The 16,668-nt window shown below is 38.9% G+C and overlaps 1 protein-coding gene across 11 annotated transcripts in view; it reads right to left on the reverse strand.

Annotated features, from left to right (window-relative positions):
• The window catches only part of shank3a (SH3 and multiple ankyrin repeat domains 3a), a 206,439-nt gene that overhangs the window by 97,661 nt on the left and 92,110 nt on the right, over positions 1–16,668 (reverse strand). For 10 of the 11 annotated variants that reach the window (XR_009241848.1, XR_009241847.1, XR_009241846.1 and 7 more), the window contains 4 exons: positions 8,697–8,805; positions 8,024–8,175; positions 5,479–5,646; positions 609–725 (listed from right to left, as the gene is read on the reverse strand). Coding sequence is in view for 8 of the 11 variants with exons in the window: in XM_058645436.1 (XP_058501419.1) it covers positions 609–725; positions 5,479–5,646; positions 8,024–8,175; positions 8,697–8,805 (546 nt within the window). In the remaining 3 variants the exon portion in view is untranslated. Of the gene's footprint in view, positions 1–608; positions 726–5,478; positions 5,647–8,023; positions 8,176–8,696; positions 8,806–10,211; positions 10,290–16,668 lie in introns of those variants that run through there. The other variant, XM_058645443.1, reaches the window with a different exon arrangement.

Here is a 16,668-nt window from a genome sequence, read left to right on the forward strand (position 1 = left end):
TGGATCACTTCCTGTGTGCAGCTTGGGGAATGTTGCCCTGTGACATGATACCTGAACATGGTCATACAGAGACACGCAAAGAGAGTCGTGTGGTGACGATAGGCTTAATCAGCATTGTGTGACATATTTGTGCCATTTAAAAAACAAAAAGCATAACATTTCAGGTTGATTTGATAATTGATCCTGGTGCAGACAGCTCAATAATGATCCTGTTTATTGCACACAGTCCCATCCTGGCACTGACAGTTCCCAAGGCATCAGTCACATATTAAATACGAAGCATAAAAACACCAGACAAACAACAATGGTCTGCTGCTTTCATCCAAATTACAGACCACAAAAAATGTACTAATGTGGTCATTCCCTTTTGGACCACTTATTCTTAATCTCCCCTTGAAGTCCAATGTCACAACAGGCAGCAAATACAGTGGGAGAAAATTACCAGGTAACAGAAACCTGTGATTCATTCTGCCACTCAAGTGCACACAAGTGAGGGAAAAAACATCACACAGGTGTTTATCCTCCTGACCTTTAGCTTCCCTCCGCTACATAAATAGCAGAACACTGACCGACATCCACTCCCCAAACGCACATAGCATAAGCCTTACCTGGTTGTAGAGAGCACACACGTGCAGCGCAGTGTTTCCGGATGCATTCTGAGCACTCATGTCAGCTCCATAGAACAGCAGGTGTTCCAGGTGTTGCACGTGGCCGTAGCGGCACGCCTAGAAGGACACACATTTGAATTAAAATAAGCACTGTTTACTTGAACATCTCAAAAAAGGTTCATTAAAGATTATACATGATCAGCACAGTAGTTTTTAATATCATCTTATCATAGCACCCAAAAAGATCAAGCAACAAAAGTAACCTGCTGGATTTCAATTTAACCCTGAGAACACAGAGCATTTCAGCTGCTTTTTCCATCACTATGTGTAAACTAACAGTTTATACAGAGGCTATAAGAATGTGCAATATAGAGTGTCTCATATACTTTTTTTCAGCACAACCTAAGCAATCAAAAAAAAAAGTACTTAACATGTTTAAAATCGGATTGAATTTGTGGAATTTGAAAATAGTTCAAAGTTCACTTGGCTCGTTTTTATGAACAAAAAGAAAAGGAAAACACTCTATTTTGTGATTTCTGCACAATTATTGCTACTTTATATCAATACTAAAAATGTGATATAAAATGAATCACAACTTTGAATCGACAACACATAATGATTATGTGAATAAGTGTGTGGGATATAAGGGAGGTGAATGTCAACACTATAATGTGGTCATTTAATGTGAAGGATGGTAGCCTACAGTCAAACTCATTACAAAAAGCTATTACCTGGATATTACTTAGTTAAATGTGACAGTATTGCTGATTTTTGCCATTATTTTTAATAATCTGAATCAGTTGATTTTGTTCTTAGAAACCAAATTTGACAACGTTTAGTATTTGATGACCTGTTCCATGTATTTACAATTTAGTTTATACATTACTTTTATTACTAAAGTATAATACATGGGAGCAGATGCAAAATGCAGATTTATCAATCAAAATGTTTATTTAAGAGAAGCAATCATTTCTTATTGATTCAATGAAGTGACGAGCAAAACACTCATCAATGCCACTTCCTTTTTACCACACACAAAAAGACAAAAAGACAAAAAAAACACAGATGGTGTGGAAAAGCTTGAACACTGCTTCTGTAACATTCAGGCCACAGAAATGCTAGAAAAGACTATGAACTGACTAATCCATTTTTGTGATTGTCCTTGGGCTACGTTCTTTGTGGAACTCTCCTCCCTTGTTGTTTCTAATGGTCTCTGAAAGCAAAGGAAAACCTCTGTCAGTTTACCTGAGGCAAAATGTAAATCTGTTATTCTCGCAAGAGTGATGCACCCCCCCCCCCCTTTTGTAGCTTTGATTCACATAACTGGGACCAATAAACAATTTTTTTTAAATCTATTCTAAATCTCTGTTCTCTTCTCTCCCTCGTACTCCGTGTATATTTGTTCTGTCATTGACAAAGAAATGGAGCGAGCCTCTGCAACAATTGTTCTCTACCTCGTGTATTCTGTCTCACTAAGACTGTGTGACAGCACTAAGACTGGTTTGGTGTTGGTTATCAGACCTCACACAATGTATTCTATTGTACGCAGTTGAGTGTGCAAGTGGAATACTAAGGATGAGGAAGAGGACAAAGACAAAAACAAGAGGTGAGAAGGTAAAAAGGCAAAATAAATCTGTATCTGTGAGGATACAGTACTCATTCATTTACCGACAATTATCCTAAATGTATACATAAAGAGGCGTAATCCGATTCATCTATGAACTCTCAGTCTTTCCGTTCAAAGCCTTTCCTGCGTCCACACATTGAGACTCATTGTTCTCTCTCCCTCTGTTAATGACTTAATTGCTACTATGGTAACACCTGAACAATCTTTAGGGAAAGCAGGATGGAGGAGAGAGGCAGTGTGTGATAATGAGAACACAGTTATTGCACCACTGTGCTAAAGGGCCCAAAGACAAGACACCAGACACCAATTATTGGGCCTCATTCTCATTCTTTTATTATTTCATTTTTCTTCCTCTTAAAGGTTGATTCTTCATATTCAAACTCTCAAACGTTTATGACTAAGTGTCCATCAATCCTCAATCATGAAAATGACAACTGCGTCGGTTGGAAACGAGCAATGTCACTCGTGCTGCACTTTGCGCCGGGTGTGAAAGATACATGCCGAGCCTGTGATGTTTTTATAGTCCCTGATAGTCTCCTTATTGGCCTTTATTTGTGTTCTTGTCATTGAGTGTGTCTTGTGCATGTTCCATGATGACCAGGGTGTTATGGCATTATGTCGCTGCTGATTTCTTGTCTGCAGCATCAATTTATCCCGTACAGGACTACACATGGTCTACTGGCAACAGAAGCATAGACCTCTCCTTTTTCTTGTCCTGGTACACCTTTAATTGGCACGAGACAAGCACCGTACGGAGCGGAATCTCTTTCCCAGCCAAACTATGGCCTCAATTTGGCCCAAGGCCAGGAGCTAGAGGCCGGCTAAGCTACATCCTGGCAGTTAGTTCTTTTTTTTAATTCTGATTACAGAGTACTTGATGTCCATCAGTTTGATTGTTTCAGACTAATGAAAGCTTCCTGGTTATGAGGAGGGGTCCATTTGTTTGATTTCCATCATTACCATAAAATGCGCCCCTAATTGCAATATAAAAAGCTGGAAACGTTTGATTCATAAACATAGCGGACGAGAGATAATCTAAATTTAAATTTAATCAAACTGTCCTGAAGGTAGAAACCAACAAACAGACTGATTACGTTCTGAATATCTGACGTCATTCACTGTCATTTCTAAATTTACCAGACGTTCCATGAGATAATCTGCATGTTTGATAGATGGATCACAACATTCTATGCACGTTGTTCAAAATACTGAACAAATAACTACATTTTAAATGGCTGAATTTTTTTTTTTCTGCAAATGTATTTGGTGACCCGCAAAAAAAGAGCAAGTGTGTTAGACTGCTCCAACACACCTGGGATTACATGTGGTGACAGAAGCTTTACAGAAGCTTTACCTCACACTAATAACAGCGAGACCTTGACAAAAGCTAAAAGAGGCTAACAGTGATTTTCATAAGGGAAAAATCTAATCCAAATGAAGGGGCAGAGTGGAATTATTGTCCAGCACAACGCAGCGTACTTTTAATTTGTTTTCATATTTATAGTGCCGACAGATAAACTAGCACAGTGATTCTGCAGAATCTTCCCAAATGTTTATGCAACATTTAGTTAAAAATGATTAAAAAAAACATGCATAAAATGAAGTTTTAACACATTTTCAAAACAACTCTGGAAATGATTTATTCATCAATTCAAAAATGACATCAGGTGCTTTACTACTATTTACTTTGAGTAATATGTGTCCATAGGGACATCTGATAGGGAGGAAAAGGGTATGCATTTGTTTCATGATAAGATAATGTGTGCAAACGATGAAAATATAACACTGTGCAGGGTTTTTCAGATATATCATCCAGCCCTCACATCATCATTATCATCATGATGTTTTTTTCTTCCAGAGAAGAGTCAACACGTTTGAAGTGAACTACAACATATTTGATTGTTTCACTCGTACACCTTACACACATTATAATGAAGTGGATTATCTTCCTCTCGCTACAGATAATCAACAAACAGTCAACATTTCCTCTGCGCTTTGCTGACACTAAATATGAATAAGCACAGAGGAACTCGAGTCTCTTTCTGTTTAGAAAACATCGTCTCTTTACTCTACGAGAACATTTAGACCTTGAGTTTTTCTGTCAATACTCGGATATAAAATATAGCAATAACAGCATGGAGCCACGATCCACCATTAGGTTTGCAGAGTAGAGCATGCCTGGAGGCTGAATGTATATAAAATGCACATAATGTACTGTGTTTGCGCTTCATTACACATTCATTACACAATAACTTATGTATGCTTTACAGCAGGGGCCTCAAACTCAAATGACCAACACACTACTAGTCTGGTCAGGAGAAAAAAAAATTACGATATTTTATCATATCACATCACACAGTACATACACATTAAATACACAGTATTTAGGATGATATTTCGCAGCATTTCAAAGTAAAAGTCTTTGTTTTGATATGGAATGACACAACATATTTATAACAGAGAGAAATAAAAAGTGTGGAATGTGTCACATTTAATAATGAATACATAATGTAATGTAATGTGATGTTTGTTATTATAATAAAAATATTGTTATTTGTTTACGTCAACTGCTGACAAAACAACACACGTTCTATGCTTACAAATAAGAAGAGGCCACAGGCCAGTTTTCACGGTAACTTCATAATAATAAGTGGTGAGTTTACGAGTAGGTGTGGGAGGTCATTATTACAGAGTATATTTATGAATAATGTCAATATTTCAAAAGAATATTTTGAATATATCTTATTGTATTGCTTATTCTACCAATATTTTTTTTACATTTGTATTTTTACATTTATTTATTTTATTTTTTTTATCTATACTATTTATTTCTCAGTCTATTTTCAACCCTGACCTTTTTGTTGCTGTAACAAGTGAATTCCCCTCAATCAAGGATCAATCAAGTCAAACTGAATCTAACCCTAATCTGATCGGATTAAATGTAATCTAATTCGTAAAGGTTTTTCCAAAGAGTGAATGTATTTGAGCAGCTAACATCTGAAAAACTACAACAAAAGAATATACATATTCTTTTGTATACATATATATGTATATATATATATATATAGTTGTTTCATTTAAAATTAAAAAGTCTTAGATGATGTTAAATTTTCACAGTTCCCCAAATTTCCTCTGTAAAAAATACACCAGTTGAGACCAGTCATCCTGCAATAGCATTTGTATTCTGTACACAACACACCATTATTTTATCTTTGTTTGTGTGTGTGTGTGTGTGTGTGTTACCTGGTGTATCTCCTGCCAGCCATTCTCATCCACACAGCCGACCTGGGCATGGTCGTGCAGCAGCAGCTCGCAGCAGTACGGATCTCCTCCAACCATTGAGCTGTGATAGAGAGGAGTCAACCCCCGACTGTCTTTGTAGTCAGGTGATGCACCCAAGTCTAACAGTGTCTACAGGGGGAAAAAAGAAGGGAAGGATTACGCTTAGAGGTCTCCACACACTCCAGTTATCATCATGTTGCATCAGTATTGGGGAATGTACAATATTCCAATATAATGCAGTGTCTCCACTACATGGTCCCAGCTCGCCTCGCCTCGGTTGTGTTTCCATTACAATATAGTACCTCCTCAATGTGGGCGGAGTCATCACTGCACGGCTGCATGAAACTGCTGTGACTGGGTTTTACACACGACACACAGTTGTTTTCAGTGTAACTGAATCATTAGAATCAGTTCATTAAAAAGATTTGTTCAGTACTTTTTCTTGGGAATTGTTGGATATTAACCCACGTTTTCAGGATTGTTAAGTCTTTTTAACTGATCTACAGTTTGACATTGTTTGCTTTGATTCTTGTGTCAGACTCATGCCTCTTCCTGTGAAGGCACTCTGACCAATCAGTGGTCGGCAGTCTGGCGACGTCAACACCTAGGATCACCTCAGCTCGCTTGGAACCTCGCCAGAGCAGGTACTAACAAAAGAACCAGGTACCAGGTACTATAGCTAAAGGAAATGCAAAATAACCGCACCACGCTAGTGGAAAATGGGCTTTATATACAAAAGCTGATCTTAACACTCGGTATAAACAAATAAATCCATCTAGTGAACTAGTGATGTCAAAATAAACATTATTACAAATACTTAATGTGTTCTACAAACATTTATGCAATTAATGTAGTTGTGTTTTTGTTTTTTTTACTTCCTGTGGACACGACAACTCCAGAGTCAAAGATCATTCATGAACAATTTTCTCTACAGTCTGCTACAGCCTGTCATGACACAGGACTGCATTAGTCATGGGTGGACAACGAGAAACTAATGATTCATTTGGCTAAATGGACAGCTGAAAATGGTGGACAAAATGTAGAGAAAGATGGACTGAGGTGGATAAGATGGTTGACTGAATAGATAGGAACTGCTGTAGGAGATGATGGACTGGGAGAAATCATTCAAATAAAATCAGGAGAGTAAATGTTGCATCACACGTTATATGAAGAAGACAGAGTACGGAAGAAGACAATGGAAGAGTGGAAACTGTGAGTAAAACAGAGTGGCTCCATAATTATACATGAGTACACACAAGACATGTTCTTCTATTTACTTTTAATGGCCTTGATGGCTCTTTAATTTGGCACAGGCTTGGTTTTTCTGATAAAGGTCAAGTGTTTAACATTTCAGAAACTGAATATATGTTCCATATATGAGTGCATCACATCACTATATAATTAAAAAGGACTGTGTATTTGTATTTTATACTGAACATACTTCAGTCAGAGGCCTTGCTTTATGGAGGCCATCATCTTGCACCACCATGTGCATTTTTCAATGTGAAGCAAAAACTACACTCTGGTATGTGAAGGCCACCATAGTTCAGGTGGTGCAGTCTATAGGCTCACCAATAGAAGTCACTAATTTTAATGCTTTTAATGCATATAAGTTCCATATATTATGTTTAAGGTCAAAGATGCTATTGCACAATCATTTCTAAAGTTATATCCTTTGTGTTCATTCTGTGATCGAACATGACAGACTTCATTATTTACATGAAAGGATGATTAATTGCGCATTATGACAGATAATGATGTGATTAATTACGAGATGAAATGATCATTTAGACCGTGGTACTGATCAATTCATCCATTTTCTACCGCTTTATCCTCCACATGAGGACTGCGGGGGCGCGCTGTGCCAGTCTCAGCTGACATAGACAGTTCACCACAGGGCCACATCTCTCTCACACCTACGGTCAATTTAGAATGTCAAATTTTACCTTATATCCATATTGCATGTTTTTAGACAGTCGGAGGAAGCCGGAGAATACGGAGAAAACCCACGCACACATGGGGAGAACATGCAAACTCCACTACAACAACAGTGTGGCCGTGATCAATTCAATGACAGAAAAATGTGTTAATCAACATCACTGCTGTATGTTACATGGTCCAGTGGCACTGGATATTTAGTTGAGAACAATGACTCAGAGGAAATGGCCAATTCCAGTTCAACACTTCTTGAATTTGCAACACTTCTGGCTCATAATGAAACCAATTAGCATGTCTCATGTAAACCCTTTCATTTAGGTCACAGGCCTCTGCACCCTGGACACATACAAGGCCATTCAGCGGATATGACGGTCCATTCACACGGGGCATATTAAGCCTCACATATTCAGTAATTGCTCAAACACCCTCTGTACTCCACTGTTCAAGCACCCTCTGCCTGAGATTGGCTGCCTGCAAACTCTCCATTGTAGGCAGGCAATTGGTGTCGCAAAGGGAATAAAAGAGATGAGTCAGCGTTCTGCCCCGGTTGTGTGTGTGTGATACTCACGATCAGTGCCGTATGGTTCTTGCTGCGCACAGCCTTGTGTAGGGCAGTGATGCCATCTTTTGTTCTGAAGTCCAGATGAGCCCCTCCACTCTTGAGCACCTTGATGAGCTCGGCACATCCCTCCAGCTGTGCTGCCAGCGTTAATGGACATTCTGTAAAGTTCAAGGATGTGTAAGCCAGTAAAAAAAACGCAGCGTGTTTGCGATGATGTTATTGATTATTCTTCCTGGAATGATCTTCTCCCAGATGAAGCTGCCGATGTTTGAAGACAAAATTGCCCAGTACAGTTTATAAATCCATGGGTTTACTTTTGCAGTGACTTGCACAGACTGCCTCAGTTGTTATGATTGCCATCCTCTGGTGTGTCTAAGTGGCTGATTTCTGTTGCTGTTAAACCAACCCACTGTAATGTTTCTCCTGCTTCAAAGCTCCTTTATCAGCTTACAGGTCAGCCAACAGGGAAATCTCCGTTATGGCTGGACAAACAATTGCATAAACATTAAGAGATGAGCAAAGAGAGTAATCCAGCTTTACCCAGCATGCAGAGGGCTTATTTCAGAAAATGCACACATGGTCTTTTAATTGTTGAGACGAAGTGAGAAAGAAAGCACTCGAGAAAAGTGAAATTAACAAGAACAGAGTGTGGGATATTTCTTAATAAAGGCTTCCTCACCTCCTGTGTCTGGATCATGGAAGTTGGGGTCCAGGCCCTTTTCCAGGAACCTTGAAACCTTTTCATTGCTCCTCTGCTGCACATACTCCATGAACTTCTTCAGGTTTGCCTGATGGAGGGAAGGGAAAAGGGAGATGAGGGAGAGAGAAGAAGAGGCAACAGTGATTGGGTGATGGGGACTTATGTGGATGGCAATGTTTAATAATGCAGTTCACAGATGAAAGCTTAAAGTGTCTCCCTCTTCTGTGTGTGTGAGGGTTTTATTTTTGTTCCATCGTGCCAAGTAAATGGACCATAGGCCGTACATAGATATATAAGCTATTACAGGATGAACCGAAAAAGACAGAGAAAGTGCTGTAAAGTAAAGCCACTTTTACATGATTGAAGAATTTAAAAAGACAGCTTTTAGACCTTGCTATGCAAGTGGGGAATAGCAGTGGCTTTGCAGATGTGACAAATGCAGCTACATTTATCAGTGTCAGTGCAAAAACGCTATTGCAATCTGTCAAACCTAAACTGAAAGATAAACTGTGCCAATCACCATCACATGCAGCACAACATTTAGTTTTCTCTTTTTTTGCTCTAATGTGTTGGGATGAGCAAATAAAATACTCAGTATTGGTGTCAATGAAACTAGTAAATCACGACATATCTGCACATTATCAGAAAATAAAACTGGTAAATTTGGGATTGTAAATAATCTGATACAATCCCAAGCCCCTATATTTAACCTAAAGGCTTAGAGGCTTTAAACACTTGGGCTGTTGATTTCTTCTTCATAGAAGCAGAATATTTGTATCACAGTTGATAATGATCATCGAATTGGTAGATACACAAAATCAGTATTGGATAAGTAAAAAGCTGTATGGAGCCATCACTAGTAAGGTGAATATGAGACTCTGTAACATGCAAAATCATACCTATAAATAATGAGGGGAAACCCGTGCACACACACACACACACACATATATATATATAATATAATTTCCTTTATGACGTTTGATTGATTTGAATTAAAAACAATTAAATCAAGCTGCAGTAAGAGCACGTGCTAATATTAATAAAAGGCAATGTGTGGGGAGTGATTCACTAAAGCCTGAAATCAGAGAAATCTATTAAAGACTATTTGAGAAAACATTTTAGGCAATCAAATAACTATGTACTGTAGCACTTATTTATTTAAACATACAGTATGATCAATGGAAACATGAAGTGCAGCCGCCAGTGTATCTTGAGTGTGTAATTGCACGCTCCCTAATGATCGTAATGGAGAACTTTCATTAGAAGGCTCACTCAAGGTCTCAGAGCCTGAGATGTTACATAACATCCACATGTTCAAAAACCTCCAGAAACACATACAAATATGAAGGCAAAAGAGAATAAAACGTCATTGTATTTTACCTGCGTTTAATTGCTTTGCACAGGGCTCTTATATAAGCAACTTAAATGTATATACACACATGCATTCAGGAGCAAGAACAGAATACAGCAGCCGTTTTTCTTCTTTCCACTCACCATATGTGACATCATCTGCTGTAAGTCCCTCGTCCTAAAAAGTCACTCTACACCTTTCCAAATGTCACATCACACATGCTACTTCTCCTCACACTGAGACATCTGCAGCAGTCCTGCCTCTACTCGCCTGCTTCATGTTCTCACACACACACACACACACACACAGGGACATGCTGCGAGAAGCTGCCGACCGCCATTCTCACCATCTCCAAGTCAGACGGAGTGAGAGGAATGAGGAATTCACTTTGGCGTTTTCCTTTTTTCAGATGCTCAGTGAGGCAGTTGTTATGGTGATGGGATACAAAGACAGCGCTGGCAGCCAATGTACACGAGTGGGAAGAGCACTGAGGTTGTGCTTTTCCAACGTGTGTGTGTGTGTGTACTTATTAACTCTTTAGGACCTTCTCGCGCATAAAAACTAGCCTTGTCAGGACCAGTAGTCCTCATCAAGACCAAAACCAGGCTCTAATGAGGCAGAACCTAATTTTTGAGGCTCTGGTTAAGTTAAGGGCTAAAAGTTTGAATTGTGGTTGGTTTAAGGTTAGAGTTAGGTATTAACTGGTTATAGTTAAGGTCAGGGATAGTGCTTTTTTAGGCTGTCCAAATGAATGCAGTGTCCTAAGTAGAATAGCTGTGTGTGTGTGTTCTATACAATGCCTTGGATAAAACCTTGAAGATGCTCAGGGATGAGTTTCCAGTGATCACTTAGATCTGATATGGGTTTTATTCCTCTTAGGGGAGTGATAAAATGGCTTTGTTATGATTTATCTGCACACACACAAACACGGAACGATAAATGATTCAATACTGCTTAGGGAAAATATCCAATTGCTTGTTTACTGATGGACATTGTCATTTCCATTCCCATTTTTTAAGGTAACGGTTCAGTTGAATATTCACTGTGTTAATAGATGTAAAACATAGTGGAACATTACCATATATCAGTTACACACTGCAGCTTTCAAATAAGAATAAGAATTTTCACATACACTTTATGGACAAAAGTATTTGGTCACACCTGTTAAGTATCAAATTCAGGTGTTTTAATCAGGCTTTGGTCTCGGCCCGTTATGTCCTAGAAGGACCTTCTTAACACTTCAGCATACCAAGACATTTTGGACAAACCTTTTCTATTCCAACATGACTGTGTCCCAGCGCACAAAGCAAGGACTATAAAGACATGGTTTGATGAGTCTGCTGTGGGAGAACTCGACTGGGTCGCACAGAGCCCTGACCTCAACCCCATCCTGCACCTTTGGGATTAGAGTTCTAAACAGGCCTGAAAATTACAACCTGACCCGACACGGCCCGCAGGTCTTTAAACCCGAACCAAAAGCAGCCCGACTGTGCTGCCCCTTTAAGACGGTCTCAGTTTTTTTTTTGGCTGTTGCACTGTCTGTATCGTTTGTGTGTAAAGTTAATAGCGCACCGATGCTAATGCACTAGCCCGTCAATGGGATTCTCCATATTATGTTAGCATCGAGCTAATCACAACTTATTACCACTTCTGTTGTGTGGAGTAAATAATAACTTTGGTGTATGTTCAACATCAGTGCCTGACCTCATAAATGCTGAACAGAATGAATGAACACAAATTGAGAGGTTTGGAAGCTGTTATAGCTACAAAAGGAGGAAACAACTCCATATAAAAGTACTGTATATGTATTTAAATACATCATTACAGTCCATGTTGGTGTAATGGTCAGGCGTACAAATATCTTTGTCCATATAGTGTATATCACAAAATCTGTGAAAGTAAATAATCAATAAAAATAAAATAATAAAATCATAGCACCTTGCTTTAAACATCTCATTTTGAAACAGTTATGTCATTCAGTTGGGGCACAATTTGCAATATTAGCATTTGCATTTTGCTTTACACTGGAGTTTCTGTGCATGTCAAACTGCTCAAAGAGATGATGATTATAATTTGATCATTTCCCCTTTCCTTTATTTCTCGAGCAGCTTACCATCCAATTAACATTTGTACATTTTTACAACGGTAATATAAAGTAATGATACTCACTCACATAACATAACTGCTGCTCTAAGAGAGGGATAGTTATGCACTGTAGAAACATGAACAGAGCAGGTAAATAACTCACTGAGCCAATGAGTGGTATGAGGAGGAAAGGTACAAAAACACCCACAGACAGCGAACTTTACTTTGTTGTTATAAGCAGAGTCAGGCGTTGCAGACTGATGTAGCCCCAAAAAACATGTGTAAATAAGTTAGATGAGAGCTTAAGCGTATAAGACAGTTTGCAGTAGGGATGGGCATTTCAACCGAAAATGGTATTACACACACACACACACACACATCCCACATCACACTGCCGCACACAGAAATAGATTATCTCTCTGCCTCCATCTGACAGTTTATTAAAAACAAGTCATTCAACTAAGTATGTGAGAGTACTGATGATACTTTGAAGTAAGTTTCAAGTCGGCTATTCCAAAACATTGACTCTTTAAATCCAGTAGCATGCGCTTTCTTCAAACTAACTTCAACACCCTCTTTAAAGGGAAGGAAAAACAACATCCTACATGACACACTTTAAATTACAAACTGTAGTGCATGAGAGCTAGTGATAGTGATGCAGGGTCAACAGCATGCTGCACTAAGAGGAACCAATGAGACGCATTCAAATTCAAACTGCATGACTTCTGTGGGGTCCACAATATGTTTAATGTAGAGGAGTGGCTTAAAGATGCACTCATAAAAACATTAACACAGATGCAGTTCACTAACTAAATGCTTGCTGCTGCTGCCAGCTTGTGTGAGTAGAAGGAATATTTTAGTAATCCATGCAATCATTGAATAAACCTTTCTTTAATCAAAGGAATAATAGAATAATCAAATATCCATGCACATTCCTAGTTTGCAGTACAGTAGTTATTTATTTATTTATTTATTATCTTTTTTGTCGGGCAAAAAAGTTAAAAAAATGAATACAGTAACTGGAATAATAAATTACTTAAAGTAGATTATTTAAACAGCATTTGCTGATAATTATTTTGCAGATTATCAGTGTGTAATCATCATCTCTTCAAAGTGTTTCTACTGAATTCTCTGTGTAACAGTCCATTGTGTAACTACCCACCCATAAGTATGTTTGTATACATTTGAATTGCTTTGTGTATGACATGCTTGGGCAAAGTACAACATGCATCTATCTGTACATTACTTTGTTGATTATATATCTAGCAACTTTTACATTTAGTCCACTACATTTCCTATATACATATATATGTGTGTGTGTATATAAATGTATATAGATGTATATATATATACATTTCCCTTATATCTGTGTTACTTGTTACTAACAAATAAAATCACAAGAAGAAGAAGAATTGGTAAAATGGTCTCTCTTGCCCAAGGACAGATCAGTATGTAGATTAACGGAGCTGGGAGTCAAACCCTCAACCTTGCTCTATCATTGCCCCATTCAAACTCAAACTTATGTCCATGTTATATCAGAAAATTACAGTAAATATCATATACTTAAATGTGACTTATATAGTACAAGACCGTCCAGCTCTGTGTCACCATTAATTCTTTCACACTGAACCTTCACGTCATGTTAACGTCAACAGACGTGGATTTAGTGATTACCAGTACTTTAAGCATATATAGTGGGAGACATAGAGACATTTCACAGTAGAAATCTTCCTAGAACTTCCCCAAATGTTCACATGTGCAACACTTTTATGTCTCCTCCTTTAGATACTGCAATTCTCTTTCTTCCTGACTTAATCAAAAACTCCCTGTCATGTTCCCAGCTTGAAATTTTTTGCAGCAGAAGCCTTTAGCCGGTACAGAGAGATACAGTGCACGCGGATCATTTTATTACAACCATCTGTGCACTGATTACATATCAATTTTAGTGGCAACCATTAAACAGTAGATAGGTCAGTCTTTTGCAATGCCATTGCCATTTATAGACACGGTCATGCAGAATGGCCTGGCAGTGATTCCCGAGCTACTCTACAGTTCATTAAATACAAATGTATGCATTTTAAATATAGATGTGACTGCACTGTCTCTCATGTGATGTCATACATAAAAACAATGTGGCCTGAATGTGGAATTCGCTCTTGAAAGAAAAATAACTTTGTCAATCTTACAATGACATCATGCAAACAGCAGAAAATACTGCTCCCATTAAAAACCACTGAATCAAATACAGCAAATATTTGTTGGATAATCCCCAGTGATTGTCAAATAACACTTTTGCTTGAAATACCAATCCCGACTGAGGAGAAGTTAAACTGGTTTACCAAGCACAAAGTCAATCAAAACATAAATTAATTTCTGCCAGATATATGAAAAACTTAATAGAATAACAAAAGGGTTCAATCTAGCAATTAATAACAAAATAAAGCACTCACAAGGTCCTGAAATGTGGTCCTTTGAGCTCAATTAATTCTTAAAAACAACTGTTTTGTTAGACTTGAAACATTTCCGAGACAAGATAGAATGATGAACACATTGATGCATCCATGGAGCTTCCCTGGCATTCAGCCCTGTTTGTAAAAGAAGTGCAGCTCAGTCTGAACCCACTGACTGAACTGCTGTTATAGTCCACTAGCACACAACCGCCGGTCAATCACACTAATGGGTAAATGGTTGAGAAGCTGTGATTGAGCGGATTTTTGAGGGAGCTGATGAATGGATGCTGAAACCATGCTGTAAATCACTGTTTCCTGATAACAGCACAATTATTGTTCAAAAAACGAGAGGCTTGTGCAGTCACAGCACATTATGTGCGCCTCATTATGTGAAGTGCAAAACCATTTTTTTATTGCCAGTTTTAAAGATCCTGCATATACACATATAAGACCTTATCACCACTGACAGATAATCATCTCATTTGTTTGGCTTCTAACTTTAGGGGTCGCCACAGCAGATCATCTCCCTCCATCTTGTCCTCTTCTGCTACACCAGCTGTCATCATGTTCTCCTTCACAACATCCATGAACCTTCTCTGTGTTCTTCCTCTTTTCCTCCTGCCTGGCAGCTCCATCTTCAACATCATGTGTCCAATATAATCATCACTATCCCTCCTCTGCATGTGACCAAACCATATCAACCTTGACTCTTTCACTTTACCTCCAAACTATTCAACCTGAGCTGTCCCTAGCATATGCTCATTCCTAATCCTGTGCATCCTGGTCTGGACTCTCTCGTGCACTGTCCATTGCTTTGGTTGTCAACCAGGTATTTAATCTCATCCACTTTCTCTACATCTACTCCTTGCATCTTCACCGTACCACCTGTTTCATTCATTCCTCTTCTCTCCAATGCACTGAAATATGTTTGTTATTATAGCAACTATCAAATGATGTCGGTATTCATCACTTTTTCATTATTTGTAATCGTATAAAATCAGTGTCATCTTCATCATCATCATCATCATTTTCTTTTGCTTCTCCAGGGCTGTGCCGCAAAGGCAGCATGCTTAGCAGGATTTTCTAGACGTCTCTATCCTTGGGCACACTTTCCACCTAATACATCTTGTCACATTTGGATGTAGCACCTTGTACAGCATCATCAAACAGTGCCAGAAAAGTGTGTTAAAACCACTCCAGAGGAAAAAATGTCCTTGTTTTACGTGAGGCCCTCATCTCCTCTACCACTAAAAAAGATTGTCTGATGATGCCTGATAAAAACCTGCAGTTTCATCATCATCATCATCATTTTCTTTTACTTATCCAGGACTGTGTCACAAAGACAGCATGCTTAGCAGGATTTTACAAACGTCCTTATCCTTGGCCACACTTTCCATCTCATACTGAGGGATTCTCAGGCCAGACGAGATATATGATCCCTCTAGCAAGTTTTGGGTCTTCCATGGAGTCTTCTGGGCTCCTATTTGGACATGCTCAGAAGACACTGGACAATCTGAGTTGTCCAAGAAGCACCCTGACTAGATTTCTGACCCACTTTAACTGATTCACTCACTCATTGTCTTCTGTTTTATTCTCCACATGAGGGTCGTTGGTTAGCAGGAGCTAGTCCCAGCTCACACAGGGGGGGAAGGCAGGGTACACCCTGAAAAGGTCACTAGTCCATTGCAGGACTAACATATAGAGACGAACAACCACTCACTGTCACACATAGGGTTAATTTAGCGTTTCCATTTAACCCATCTGCATGTGGGAGGAAGCTAGAGCACCTGCAGAGAACCCAGCACATACAGAAGCCCAGCCGTTCTGCAGCAGACCTCATTCTTCTGGACACCACCCACAGCCAATGACCACAGGCGAGGGTCGGAACATACATCAACTGTTAAACTAAGAGCTTTGCTTTCCATCGATTTCCCACTCCATCTTCCCATCACCAGAGAACAAGAACATGTGGTACTTGAACTTCTTCAGTTGGGCCAGCACCTCACTCTCCACCAGGCAAAGTCCACATGACAACCCTCCATGACGTCACCCGTTAGTTTGTTAA

Source organism: Solea solea, chromosome 12 (genome assembly GCF_958295425.1).
Source record: "Solea solea chromosome 12, fSolSol10.1, whole genome shotgun sequence".
NCBI lineage: Eukaryota > Metazoa > Chordata > Actinopteri > Pleuronectiformes > Soleidae > Solea > Solea solea.